Source organism: Petaurus breviceps, unplaced genomic scaffold (assembly GCF_028583685.1).
Source record: "Petaurus breviceps papuanus isolate PSGF00001 unplaced genomic scaffold, PetGlider_PUasm1.0 37, whole genome shotgun sequence".
NCBI classification, from domain to species: domain Eukaryota; kingdom Metazoa; phylum Chordata; class Mammalia; order Diprotodontia; family Petauridae; genus Petaurus; species Petaurus breviceps.
The window spans coordinates 93,654,729-93,667,986 of record NW_027186296.1 but is presented as its reverse complement, the minus strand read 5'-3'; the positions used below and the strand labels follow the sequence as shown (position 1 = coordinate 93,667,986).

The window sequence follows — 13,258 nt, the reverse complement described above, 5'->3', positions numbered from 1 at the left end:
CAAATAGGTAAGAGAACCTACCTAAGTATATGCAGGAAGCATTATGTCTCTTGGTTTTGGAAAAGAGCCTTAGTCCCAGAGTCCTAAAAATGGTATTAGCAAAAGTTTTAGTGCTTCAGATCTTGGAAGATTTCTTCTGTACATGCTCCTAACCTCTTTTGGGGGGGGCCTCTTTCCCTACTGTATGACAGTTCTAACCAAATTCCTCCATTTGGTGATGCCAGCAATTGGTGTCAGGTCAGCTTCAAGATCATTGTCTTAGAGCACTCTAGCTATATTGGGGCAGACATCTATCTTAGCAGTGAAGCAGAGTGCCCAAGCAGTGTTCCTTCTGATCCTCAAGCTGAGCCACAGCTAGATTCTCAGCCATGACAGTATTCTGTGAGAAAACGCTAGCGATCCTGGAATAGGAGATTAAGGTGTTCTTTCCAGCTGTGTGAGGTTTTAACAGCAGAGTTCTAAGGAGGAGCCAATGATTGAGGAAGAAAGCACAATGTATCCATTGGCTTTATACTTCCTGAGAAGAGCATGTAATGAAGAAGGTAGGTACATTTTACTTTTCCACAACTTTTGTAGTTACTCTTACTTTCCTCCCTTTCCCCTCTGTCACCACCCTTTTTTTTGTTTCTTTTTTTTTGTCTTTTTCTTGTACACTTAATATCTAACCTAATAGCTCCATCTCATTATTAAATGTCTGGCATCTCTGAATATAAATCTATCTCCGTGCATGTTAGTGAAAATCTGAAAGTTAACTAGGTTTTTTTTTTTAGTCAAAGAATGTCATAGACAAATATTTTCTCTCTCTCTGCTTTTTTTTATTTTTCTGTTTTCTCTTGTTTTGTTTTTAACTCTTCCTTCCACAGACCACCCAGTAACGTTGGAGGCGCAAGAAAAGATATGGGCAATGAAAAACAGGCCGGTCCAGTTGTATTTTTAGATCCCATTTCCACAAGCAAACCCCAAACCAAAGACCAGGTGGTTGAAAGTGAGTCAAGTCAACCCAAAGAGGATGAAGATGGCAACAAACAAGAATGTAAAGAAGATAGAGTTGAGAAAATCAAAGAGACAGACAGTTCCAACTGCTAATTTATGAGCCAACAGGCTGCCATTTTTGGAAGTCCTTTTCAATAAGCACATAATGAAATTGGGTGTCTTGTCAAGGGCTATGAATTCTGAACTTACAAATGTATTCAAGAATTCATATTCTATTCTAATGCCCCATTGTATGTAGTTTAGCTCTAAGTTCTGTAACAACACAGATTTTAAGTCAGTTTGGGTTTTGGTCTTTCTGTGCTATATAGGGATAAGATTTTTCCTAGCTCTTTTTTGTTCATTGTCATTACTTTCCAAGGGTTAAAAAAAAATCCATTTTTAAATGATGTGTATCTCTAACGAGGAAAAAAAAAATATGGCACTTAATTGAATAATGAGATTACCCAAATGAATTTAACTTTTGATATACCACACATTGTAAATATTTTATATATCTGTCCATACTGTAGTTCAATCAATATTGGCATCTAGCAATTTTTGACAACTTTACAGACCCCAAAGAAGTCAGTTTCTGTCATACCTGACCAGGTCTTGTGATGGAGTGACTACAGCAGCAATGAAATGATTTGCTTTTCACGCATGCAAATTCTGTTGAAAGTTTCTGGAACAGAATTTACATCTGAGATAATAACATCTAACTGATGTTCCCTTAGTTAAAGTGGACCCTAACATAGTCATGGTTAGCATATGGGAACAGAAAATTCTAGCAGTTGAAAAATTTTTCAGTGGAAATACACTGCTGCATTTGGCATGATTGCTGGAGTCAGGTAAAACCCAAACCTTTAAGTTCCATGCAGTGTGGACGTTTTAAGCCATATACTGTGGTGATCTGTGTAGTATCATGTACTGATGTGATAGAAGTACCACATTTTATTACAGCTCTTATTTACAGTGAAACTGAGTGACAGGTGCATAATTTTCCAGATTCACTGCTAGTCTACATTACATAGGGGATTTTTTTCAAAGAAATGAAGTGGTAGGTATTCTCTAAAAATACAATATTTCAGGCCACAACAATGAACAAATAGAAATGTAATCAGGGATTTTTTTTTAACTTGTGCAGCTTTTAAAATTTGATTGTTTCAAAATTGGTGTTTATTTAAAATAAGTGGTAATGTATTTGAATGCACTGTAAGATTTTTTTATGACAATGATTCAGTAATGGTAATTTTAACTCTTCAGGCAAAGGAATGGTTTGGTTTTGTTAGTTTTGCTCAGCATGCAGCTGTCAGGTGTTCTTCACCTAAGGGCAAAAGAAAATGATAAGTATTAATTGCAGTAGTTGTGTTTTATTTTATGTTTGCACGAGTGCTAATAAGCAGGAATTGGTTGAGCTGGATAGGCAATTTCCTAAACTTGGGGAGAGTTGTCTTTCTGCGATTTTTAGTAATGTATTTTAAACTTAGGTATATTTCCTTACAGAGAATTGAAAATGTGACACTTTACAGCTGTAACTCACCCCAAAATAATAGCACTATTGTGTGATATATATGGGGGATACCAATTGTTTTAAAAAAGATTCTGAATCTGTACTTCCTTCAACTTTTTTCTGATCTGCTGTGACAAATTATATAGCATTCTCATCACAACTTATTAAAAAGTATCCACAGTTTCCCATTTTGTTATTTGCATTTTGAAGTGGAAGTGAGAAACATTTTAGATGATAAAATTTGGTTTGTTTTTGAATGATTTTAAAGGTATATACCCAGCTAACAAGTAAGATAGGTAAAGGCAGTAACATGGGAATTGTATTTATGAGATATGGTAAGAGATACGGTGAAAGGAAGCAGACTGGTGTTTTTGGTGGCCATATCTACTTTGCCACTTGAATATGGTTTTATCATGTTTCAGTGGGTTTGGTTATAATTCATTAATAATACTGCAAAATGGCAGTTGGGATGTGATGCAGGATATGTTTGGGTTTTTTTTTTTTGTTTTGAGACTGAGTCTCCCTGTCTCACTCCAGCAGAGAGTACAGTGGCCATTCAAAGCCTCAATAACACTGCTGTTCAAAAGGGAAACTTCAACCTGCTCTGTTTCAGAACTTAGGAAGCCTCGTGGCTTCCTAACCAGAATTAGGAAGCCAGAATTAACTCTAGTTCTCAGCTTTAACTCTAAATTGCAGTTCGGAACTCTACAATTCAAATGTTCCACCAGCCTTAGACACCAAGGGGCAGGCAGAGACTACTTACATGCATCCCACATCTAGCTGATCTATTTGTAATTTTATGAAGAAAGATTTCAGACTTCCAGACATTCAACTTAGAGGGGGGAAAAAACCTCACTTCAAAGAAAACACAAAAGTTTATTGTGAGACAGTGTTCCATATGGTAATATATACTCTCACTGATTCAGTGGCATTTCCTAAGAAAAAAATTAAAAATATTTCTAATTGTACAATACAAAACCACTGAAGTCATCAAAATCTAATCATTAAGCCATTCAAAAAAAATGTTTTAGTAACTTTAGCTATGCATTGGTTTTAGAGTTTAGTAACCAAGCAATTTGAGCTAAAAGATTATGCCCTTTTACAAAACACTCAACTTCCTGATTCACCATCATCATAAAGTTTTTAAAAATTTCTTTTCTCATACTTATTTCCATATTCACATTCTTAGCAAGTTTCCCCTTCCCCTCCACCCAAATTTTGAGACTCTTTCAACACATCTTCCCTGTGTTGCTTCTTTTGTCACTAGCAGCGGTCCTGAACTTCAAAGGTAGGGTAAAGCATGTGTTTACAACCTCAAGACATGATTAGCAGCATTTCATAAAACAAATTCTGGACATTTTGAACCATTTGTGTTATAACGGGCTTATTTGCTGTTACTAGTGTTTAGGAAAGAGAAGATAGGATTTCAAAATGAACATTAATGGTTGTTTGGTTTGAGGTTTGGGGTTTGTTTTTTTTTTGTTGTTGTTTTTTACAACATTAAGGCACTTTTGCTGACTCTCTTAATGCAATTTGGAGTCATAACATGATAAATTTATAGTTGTTTTCCTTTGTTCTTTTGAACCAAGATGAGGCAAGGGGTTGATGGAAGTTGTTTCTTGGTGTTCTTGCTTCTAGCCTGAAGAAATATTTTCCCCTCCTTTCAGTAGGAAAATAAAACTTAAGAGTCCTAGCACCCGCTAATAAAAATCTTGGTTCATCATTAGAGCTTTAAGCAGCCCATATTGTCACACTCATAGCAATTTCAGGTAACCCTATTTCATTTATAAGGTCTCCCAACCAAAGCCTTTTGAAATTCTTATTAGCCAGGGCATTTCTGCCACTGATAGTGATTCAACCTTCAAGTAGAAGTTAAGGGGCAGTTCCTGTTGTGGTTGCTCAACAAATGATTCCTCCATTATTAATTCCCTTTTTAGAAGCAAAAGTGGGTAGGGAATTACTAAAGAGAATATAGTACTAGTCAAATATCTAAAGCTGGGGGCCTTTTAAAAATGCATCACACATCACACATCACAATTTAAAAGTCATTTCACAGAGCCTTGTTGAGGTTACATTAATTTTTTTTAATATAGAGGACTTGAGTGGTTTATACTTCCTTGACAGGCATTAATATATATAGTACATAATTTTAATTAATGTGGGCATGATCAACATTATTGAACAACTACTAGAGAAGTAAGAGATCAGTTTAAATAGTTTTTTCTTTCAAGAATATTTCTTCGCACATTTCTTTTTAAAATGTTTGCTTAGTATTTTTTCTTTCTCTTAATTTCTAAACTGTCTATTTGATAGTCTCTTTGTGGTTATAGGCATCAACTTAAAAAGATAAAAAAACACCCAGAATCAGTCATGTTTAGATGCACATCAATGAATGTCATCCTGAAGTGGGGACTATCTTGGAAAGTGCCCAGTCTCTTAAGGCCAGTGACTTCTTTAGATGGACCTTGTGACCAATTGCATTCTTCATTTCAGGTGAATATTTTGATTCCAGTTGGTTGCATTTTAGTTGCTTGGGATTCAGACCTGAACCAATTAGAATTAAGCTCTTAATGTAAGAGACTGGTCCAATAAACAGTTTTACTATCTCACAGCCTTTTGTGTTTTGAGGTATGAGCCAAGGTTATGTGTCCTAAACCACCCAATCATACTCCTGCTCTTTTCCAAATGATTTTTTTTGTCTTGTGGGAAATACAGGAAGCCTCTTCTTACCCCATTGATTGTTGATGAATGTCAGCAGAGAGAGTGGCAGCTACAAACTGTGAGAGTTGTTCCAACCTACAGAGTGCTTCCAACCAATTCTGCTGCATCACGTGCTGGGAAAGACTGCCACTGAGTCAATTTCAAATGATAATATGAAGAAGTCCTCATCTCTACTGTGAGGATATTAAGTCCCTTCATCTTGGGTTAGTAATCCTCAGCATGTGTGACAAGTTTTTCGTATCTCCAAAATTTAAACCCAACTAACTTGTGGTCAGTCCAAGGCATTAATTTTTTAAAATTATTTCTTGCAGAATAGCAAATCACTAACTTCTTTATCATAATGCCTAAATCACATAGAACAACTTTACCTTATATAATATGCAGGTGTGTCTATGTAAACAGGATTCTCAGGGCTTACTTATTGATTGGTTCATTCAGCAACTATTGATTAAGTACTGAACACTGTATTAGGTGCTGGGGGAAATACAAAGATGACACAATCACCTTCCATTCCCTCATGTAGTTTAAAATCAATCAAGAGCTATATGATACATAAATGAGCAATACTACACAATAGAGTATTAATCAGGGTTTGAATATGCTCCTCACATGGCGAGGGGGCTGGTGCTATACACAGTCATAGAAAGAAAGGAAAGATCTCTTCTGACATGGGCTGGGGAAGGAATCAGGTAAGGAAGGCTTCCTGGAACACTATAACCCATAGACACCTGCTGAGGATGCACCTTGCTTTCATCTTTTTCAAACTACTTGCTTTCCAATCTATATGAAATGTAAAAGCAAAAATGATTTGGTTTGAACCATTCCTAGGAAACTCAGGTATTCTCAGAAAAATTCTGATTAAAAAAAAGTAAATTAACAACATGCTCAGAGGTCAATTTCTTAATCTAAGGCTTTGCTTGATAAAAAAAAAATGGGCTGTTTCAGTCTACTCTATTCCCATGGTAGCACTTAACAGAAAACAGTAGAATTGGAGGGTTTTTTTAAATCCCTTTTGGAATGTGGTGGGTATGAAAAAAAGTTTTTGGTGACCATCTTTGGTAATTAGAAGTATTTTACTGTATAGTGAAAATAGACAAGTGAAGTTGAGTACAAAAACATTATTTGAAAAGTTTGTTATTCCTAACATGAATAGTCTGGACTTGCACTGGAACACCATGCAGTTCATCATAGAAGATCCACGTTATTTTATTGCTTCAGGCTTCATGGAGAAGTGACTCATGTCACTCTCTATCCTCCCAATGTCGATAGAAGACAAAGTAGTCATGAGTGATTCTGCTGCTTTTGGGCTTTCTTCATTGAAGTCAATAAATGTTTGCCCTGCAGTTGGGGCTAAAAAATAAAAAAATAAATGATTGATGCCTAATCCAAAAGCTACGACCATTTAAAAAAATTGTTACTTTTTAAATCTGTATGCATGTGACAGGTTAAAACATCACTTAATAAATAGTCTTGGGACCACAATCCTGAAAGATTTCAGAGCCATTTAAAGCTGAGTTTTCTTCTGTCACATATTAACTATGCAGGGCAGCCACCCTATTCAATTTACAATACACCCTAATTCAGCAGTGTAGATGATTTGCTGCACAGCAGGATATTACTAGTGGATTATTTGCCAAACTTGAGGAGACACAACAACAGGGGAAGAAGAATCAGCCATGAGGAAAAGACAAAGGTTTTGTACCTGAATGCAAAATGTTGCCAACTATGAAACCAGTACTGAACGTATTTGTAGACTTTTGATCCCCAGAAGTGTAATTGGGATGGGGTGGTGAAGGCACTAACAATATTGTGAAAGACGGTTTTTACTAGGATTTCCCACTTAGTCGGGATAGTTATCTGGATGGTTTGGGGAAGTACAAAATCATGCATAGCTTGGCTCTTCCATTTCCAATATTCCATGATTCTCTATGGTTCTGTTTCTCTGTCCTTTATTGTCAGTATCACAGGAATGCCAGCAAGGCTACAAGTCTATTTCTCCAAGCCAAGGACACACCATTGTTCCATTGTTACCAGTGAGGTCCTATACTGCCATTCACATGAATGCTGTCCCAGTGTATTGGACCAAAAGCTTTTGAAATGGTTCAATAACAGCACATATGTGTAAAAGTTTTTTTTTTTTAACAAAAAATGAGAAAAATAGGCAAGTATGATTGTCCCCATTTTACAGATGAGAACACATTCAGAGAGATTAAAGGGTATATCCTGGTTGCAGTAAACAGCAGTGCCAGGCTCAGGCTCACAGATTTAGAGCTGAGAGAGGCCATCTGTTTCAACCCCCATTTTATAGATGAGAAAACCTAGGCCAGGAAGGGTTGCCCAAGCTGGTCTGAGGTCACTCAGATAGTAAGCATCAGAAACAGAATTAGAACTCAAGGTTTTCTGACTCCAAAGCCAGCATCCTTTCTACTGTACCAGTGTACTGTACAAGCTGCCTCTTCCCTTTGTGATCAAGAAATGAAAAGAGGAGGCAAAGAACACAGAAACATTTTCAGTGAAAAATGGAAAACTGCTTCTTTAAAGAAATTGTTGCTTATTACAGGATCCAACAACCATTAAATTACTGATATGTGCAGAGATAAAAATTTTAAATAAGACGGGGTCCCTACCTTTGTGGAGTTTGTGGTCTCTAGGTGAGACATAGCAATATACTTTTTAAAAAATATATAATACATGATAAAAATTCAAAGAAAATGCTATGTAAGATTCGAGAAAGAAAAAAAATTACTGACTGGGTGACTTGGGGAAGGCTTCTGGAAAGAACTGGCATTTGAGTAGGACTTTAATTGATAGGCAGAAGAAGAGGAAATATTCTAGGCATAAGGAATAGTAAAGGCAGGAAAGCAGGAAAATTGTGTTACATGGAGAAAGAGTTCAACTTGACTGGAGTGTTGAGTAAAAAAATAGAAAATTGAGATAAAACAGGCAAAGTAGTATAGCACCAGAGCTGGGCATCTTGGCCAATGAGATGGAGGAGGCCTGGGTTCCATAGCTAATCCCTTCACCTGGGCAAGTCACTTTAGCTCTCTGAGGTTACACATCCTCAAGGTTCAACGAGTTAACCATTTCCTCAGTTTGGTCATTTTTTTTTTAAAAGGGCAATTGGAGTTAAGTGACTTGCCCAAAGTCACACAGCTAGGAAGTGTGTTAAGTGTCTAAGGCGGGATTTGAACTCAGGTCCTGACTCCAGGGCTGGTGCTCTATTCATGGTGCCACCTAGCCGCCCCTGTTTGGGGGCGTTTTTTTGTTTGTGTGACTAGTGATGTTTCATGGTCAAATTACTGTTAAACGTGATAAATGTATTACCAGACTCTCAGTGGGTTTCTACTGATGTTTCTGTGTCTCTTGTGGTCTCTGATTTTCCCAACCATTGAAAGGAAAATATTGGTGTCTACTTTAAGAAGGCAGCATGACAAGGAAGGAACAGGGGAGACCCTGCAGCAGGAGACATGAGTTCAAGTTCAGGACCTGTTAATTCAGCACCTGGTTTTGTGACCTTGTAAGGAAGTCACTATTTTGATGAGCCTCAGCATTTTCCCTGGTAAAATATGAATAATCATTCTTGCACTATCTCATAAGCTGGTGTGAGAATCAAATGAGATGAATGACATGTCAGTTTGAATATAGGCTACTCCTTTAAAATATCTTTGAAAGCATATATATATATATGTATATGTTTTATTATGTATAGAGATATATGTACCAAAAAAATGATGCAAAATCTTGGTTTTTTCCTGAGTAAATAAATTTTCTCAATATAAAAAAATCACTTAAAAATTAAGAGATCTTAGAAATTGAGGAAATTTAGAGGGGTGTGTGTGTGTCTGTGTGTGTGTGTTCAGGGCTCAGTAGGAAGCTAGTCCTCAGTTAGGTGACTTGCCTTCTCTCTCCCCAGACTTCCTTTAACACTCTTCCAAAAACAATCCCTTTTCAGTTTATAGATTTTTAAGACTAGAAGACACTTCAGAGATTTTTTTCTAATCTAACTCTAATTTTATAGATTGGAAAATTGAAGGCCACAGAGATTGAGTCACATACCCAAGGGCATGTAGCTAGTTACTGGTAAAGCTTCAATAAACTTTAAAGCTTGGAAATTGTTCTAATCCTTCTTCCCCTGCCTCCTTCACATGCTTACTCCTCTATTCCCAGTACAGTGAGCTCTGGAAGCCTCTATAGGTTCAGGCAAAGCAGCAGCCCCTGGGACTCCAAAGCTTTTTAGAGGAGATTTCCAAGCATCCTCTCCTGATATCAAGTCCTTGTAGAATTCCCCAGTCCCAGGGAAGGATCTGAGTAGGGAAGAAAGAGAATGGATGAGGTTTGCTGAGTTATCACTTAGGAGGCAGAGAAGCAGCTGTTAACGAGACTGCCCAAGGACAAAGAATCTGCCTCCTTTACCTGAAAACACCAGCAGTGGGTTTGTTGGCACAGGCCATAAGATCTTAGACCAAACCACCAAGCCTCTTTCGGCCTCAGTTTCCTCATCTGTAAAGTGAGGGGACTGAGCAGCCCTGTAGGATAGAAAGGGGGCTGAATTTAGGGTCAGAAGACCTAGTGTTGGATCCCTGCTTTTCTTCCCTAGGGAAGTCACCATCTCTATGCTTCAATGTCTTCTCCGCAAGATGAAGGCCAAGTGACCTTGATTTTTGTTCTGGTTCTCTCTCTTTCTGAGGTTAGGCAAGTCACTTTGCCTGTCTTCACCTCAGTTTCTTCAGGGGTAAAGTGAAAAGAGACTAGAGAACCTGGGAGGTGGAACTCCTTAACTGATTTTGTGTCTTTGACCCCTTTGGGGAAGCCTATGAACCCCTTCTGAGAAACATGTTGTGAAATGTATAGAATAAAATTCATACAATTAGAAAGGAAACAAATGGCATTGTAGTACAACTATCAACTTAAAAAAAAGTTCACAGACTATGGATTAATAATAACCCCCAATTAGACGATCTCTACCTTCTCTTCCAGTTTTAAATTTTATGATTCAAAGTGTGTTGCGGACAAGGGGACCATTGTCATCACTTCTGATATGGGAAAACTGGTGTACCTTAAGCAGTGTTTGTAGCATAAAGGAATGAAGCAATAAGCTTTTGGTTTGATGTGGGGGTTTTCTTGGGGGCAAAGGGGTTGTTTGTCTACAAGCCAGATTGGAGAGAGGGGAGGAGACCTATATTCTGATGAGTATGGTACATCAAACTGTATTAGTTACATAAATAAGCCAGTAACTGTTATCATTACTGTGATCAGTACACTGCAATGTAGATATGCAAAAATCTGGCTTCCTAAAGAAAGGCTTCATTTTAATAGAATCCTAAGCTTTTCCCAGTCAAAACGCTGAAATTCAACAAATAAGTGCGTTAATATAAGGAATGGGCTTCCCCCAAGAACTGCCGGCAGCACACCTGCCTGTAACTTCTGCATGATGTGGGCAAACCTTTCAATGTAATGAGGACTGTAACAAAAGGTAGGAGTGAGGATTCCAATCAATTAATTCTGTTGAAAAGCATCACGGAGTCCATTCAGCAAGAAGGAGCGAGAGAATTTGAAACATTCAGGTAAATAGATCATCCATTAGGACGACAATATACATTGTGGCAAATGCCATGTTAGTGTTTGTCAGCATCTATTTATAGTCTATGGATTCCCTGTCCCTCCTGCTGAGTGATTTCTATTCCCCCTCCTCCCATCTTTTTACACTCATTCAGTGCCCACTGAAAACAAAAGCTAGAATGAAGCTCCTACTCAGGGTTCCGCTCTGGACGAGTTCTTCCTCTATGGTAAAAAGGCGGTTGTATTTAGTCATCCGCTCACCCCGAGAAAGACCTCCCAACTTGAGAAAACGAACACCCAGTCCAACAGCCTGAGGGGGAAAGAGAGCAGGTGAATTCGACAATTTCACTTTAAAAAAGGGGAAGTCATTTGGGGGGAGTTGTTTAATTTGGTATCCTAATACCACAAAAGACTGCTCCCACTAGAGGAAAAGGAAACCTTCCCATCCTGGGTGGCTGTTGACTTGGTAATTTTCTTTTCTACATTAGAAAAGTCACCTTATTTACAAATGGGCAGTTTGAGAATTGAATCACTGGTCATTAATCACTACTCTATGAACACGTTGCCATCGCTATAAACAACCCAGCCAGAGCCTGTTTTCCTTACATATTCGAGACTAATGTAGCAGATGGATATGTGATCCATTTTCCCTGGGCCACATTTTTTCTTTTCTTAAGTTCAAAGATTAGCTCTTTTCAAAAGAGCTTTCTGGGCAGGAGAAAGCCTGTTTCATAAAAGGTGACATGGCTTTCTCTACCCAAGACTGCATTTCTCTGAAATACCAACTCATGATAAAAGGAGTGTTTGGGCAATTCTGCAGTTGAACAGGTTTCAACACTTACCAAATCTGCAAGGCTATCATCAGAAGATTCTCCCTCAGTACTTCCTAAGATGGCAATGCGTTTTTGACCTATAAGCATAGAAATTGTTTATCTTCCATTGTTAACTTTTATAGATTGTACAGAAATAGGACTCTCCTATGCATGATTATTCACCCTTCACAGATGGACAGCATTGCTATGGAGAAATAAATGCAACTATTTGAGTAGCTAAGTACCTCATCGTAACAGAAGCACTTATGTTTTCATTATTGTCTGCTTTATCAATCTGATTCCTTTTGAATCGATCGGCAATGACCAACCTTCACAACTATAACTGTCAGCATTATGTAGGGATAGAGTTTCTGCCTCCTTGGTACCCTTCACACTTCAGAAACTGTACCCTAGGGAATTTATCATCACTCTTAATGTCATGTAACAATAGGATTTGCTAGAAAGGCCACTTGGTGTAATTATAGTTGCACAACTCCCTATTCAGTCATTTCACCTCTAAGTCAGAAGGAAAGGCATTCAGTAAGTGTCTAGATGACCACTTGATGGGCATCTGCTTGGAAGAGGAGATTCGTGCTTCAGGTAAGGGTTGGATTAAGTGACTTCCGTGAGTTTTCCTACCTTTAGAATTCTATAAACAAGTATTCTGTAATAATGATAGTTTTTGATGACATAAGTACTAAGTTAGGGATTCAAAGCATCTTATCACAGTTGGCCACAATCTTTCCTGGTAAATTAAAAGAATAGCTACACAAAGTCAAAAATTACAGGTTGTATTTTCCAAGGATGATGATAATTCAGATGTAAACATCCCTTTTGCTTTGGAGAGCATTTTCCTCACAGCAACCCTGTGATAGATCCTCATTTTACAGTCCCTGTGGGGTCATATGACTCGCCTGTGATAATCGTATCAGAGGTAGGATTTGAGCTCGGGTCTCTACTAGCATACAGCGGAAAGAGCACAGGATTCAGTATCAGAGGACATGGGTTCAAGATCCACCTCTTTCTCTGCCTGTTAACCTTGGACAAATCACCTGAACGTTTCCACGTCTGCAAAATGAAGGGGTTGGACTAGATGGTCTTTAGGGTCCCCACCAGCTGTCAGTCTATGAGCCTATGATTCTGTCCACATCTAACACCTTTTACACTATGCCATCCAAAGCTTTTATGAATAATGACAATTTTATTAGGTCTAGAACTGATCTAAGGGAGCTGAAGTAGGTCACGAGATAATTAGTAGTGAAGAGGGAGAGGAAGAAGGAGGAGGAGGAGGATAGGTGCTAAAGTCCTTAAGGGATTATTTTATTCTACCCTTAAGGAAAGGATTTGTGAAAGAGTATTGTCTTTACATAATCAGTTGCTGACTTAGTTTAATTTTTAAATTTTGACATATCAAGAAATCAGGCAAGCCATTAAAAAATGCCTACTATGTGGAAGGTACTATGCTAAGCATTGACAAATATTTAAAATAAAAATTGACAAATATCCCAATTTAAGAACAACCCAAAGTCTCTGAACTACTGCAAGATTTTATATTGAAAAATATAATGAGAGGCAGTGTGTAGGACTGAGAGCTGGTCTCAAAGCCTGATACCTAATAATAATAGTATTAATCTGACTCCACTTCCCATGATGCCTGAATTCAGTCAGTGATTGTTTATTAGAA

The 13,258-nt window shown here is 37.8% G+C and overlaps 2 protein-coding genes across 4 annotated transcripts in view; one reads left to right on the top strand and one right to left on the bottom strand.

Annotated features, from left to right (window-relative positions):
• The window catches only part of SHTN1 (shootin 1), a 115,528-nt gene extending 112,863 nt beyond the window's left edge, over positions 1-2,665 (top strand). Inside the window, exon 17 of one of the 3 annotated variants that reach the window (XM_069099039.1) lies at positions 864-2,665. In XM_069099039.1, coding sequence (XP_068955140.1) covers positions 864-1,086 — 223 coding nt within the window. In that variant the 3' untranslated portion in view covers positions 1,087-2,665. The remainder of the gene's footprint in view (positions 1-863) is intronic. The other 2 variants (XM_069099040.1, XM_069099041.1) reach the window with 2 other exon arrangements.
• Positions 2,666-4,162: 1,497 nt separating this feature from the next.
• ENO4 (enolase 4) overlaps positions 4,163-13,258 on the bottom strand; it is a 37,445-nt gene continuing 28,349 nt past the window's right edge. Inside the window, exons 12-14 of the mRNA XM_069099042.1 lie at positions 11,605-11,672; positions 10,955-11,072; positions 4,163-6,553 (exon numbers count right to left, since the gene is read on the bottom strand). Of these exons, the coding sequence (XP_068955143.1) occupies positions 6,405-6,553; positions 10,955-11,072; positions 11,605-11,672 (335 nt within the window). The 3' untranslated portion in view covers positions 4,163-6,404. The remainder of the gene's footprint in view (positions 6,554-10,954; positions 11,073-11,604; positions 11,673-13,258) is intronic.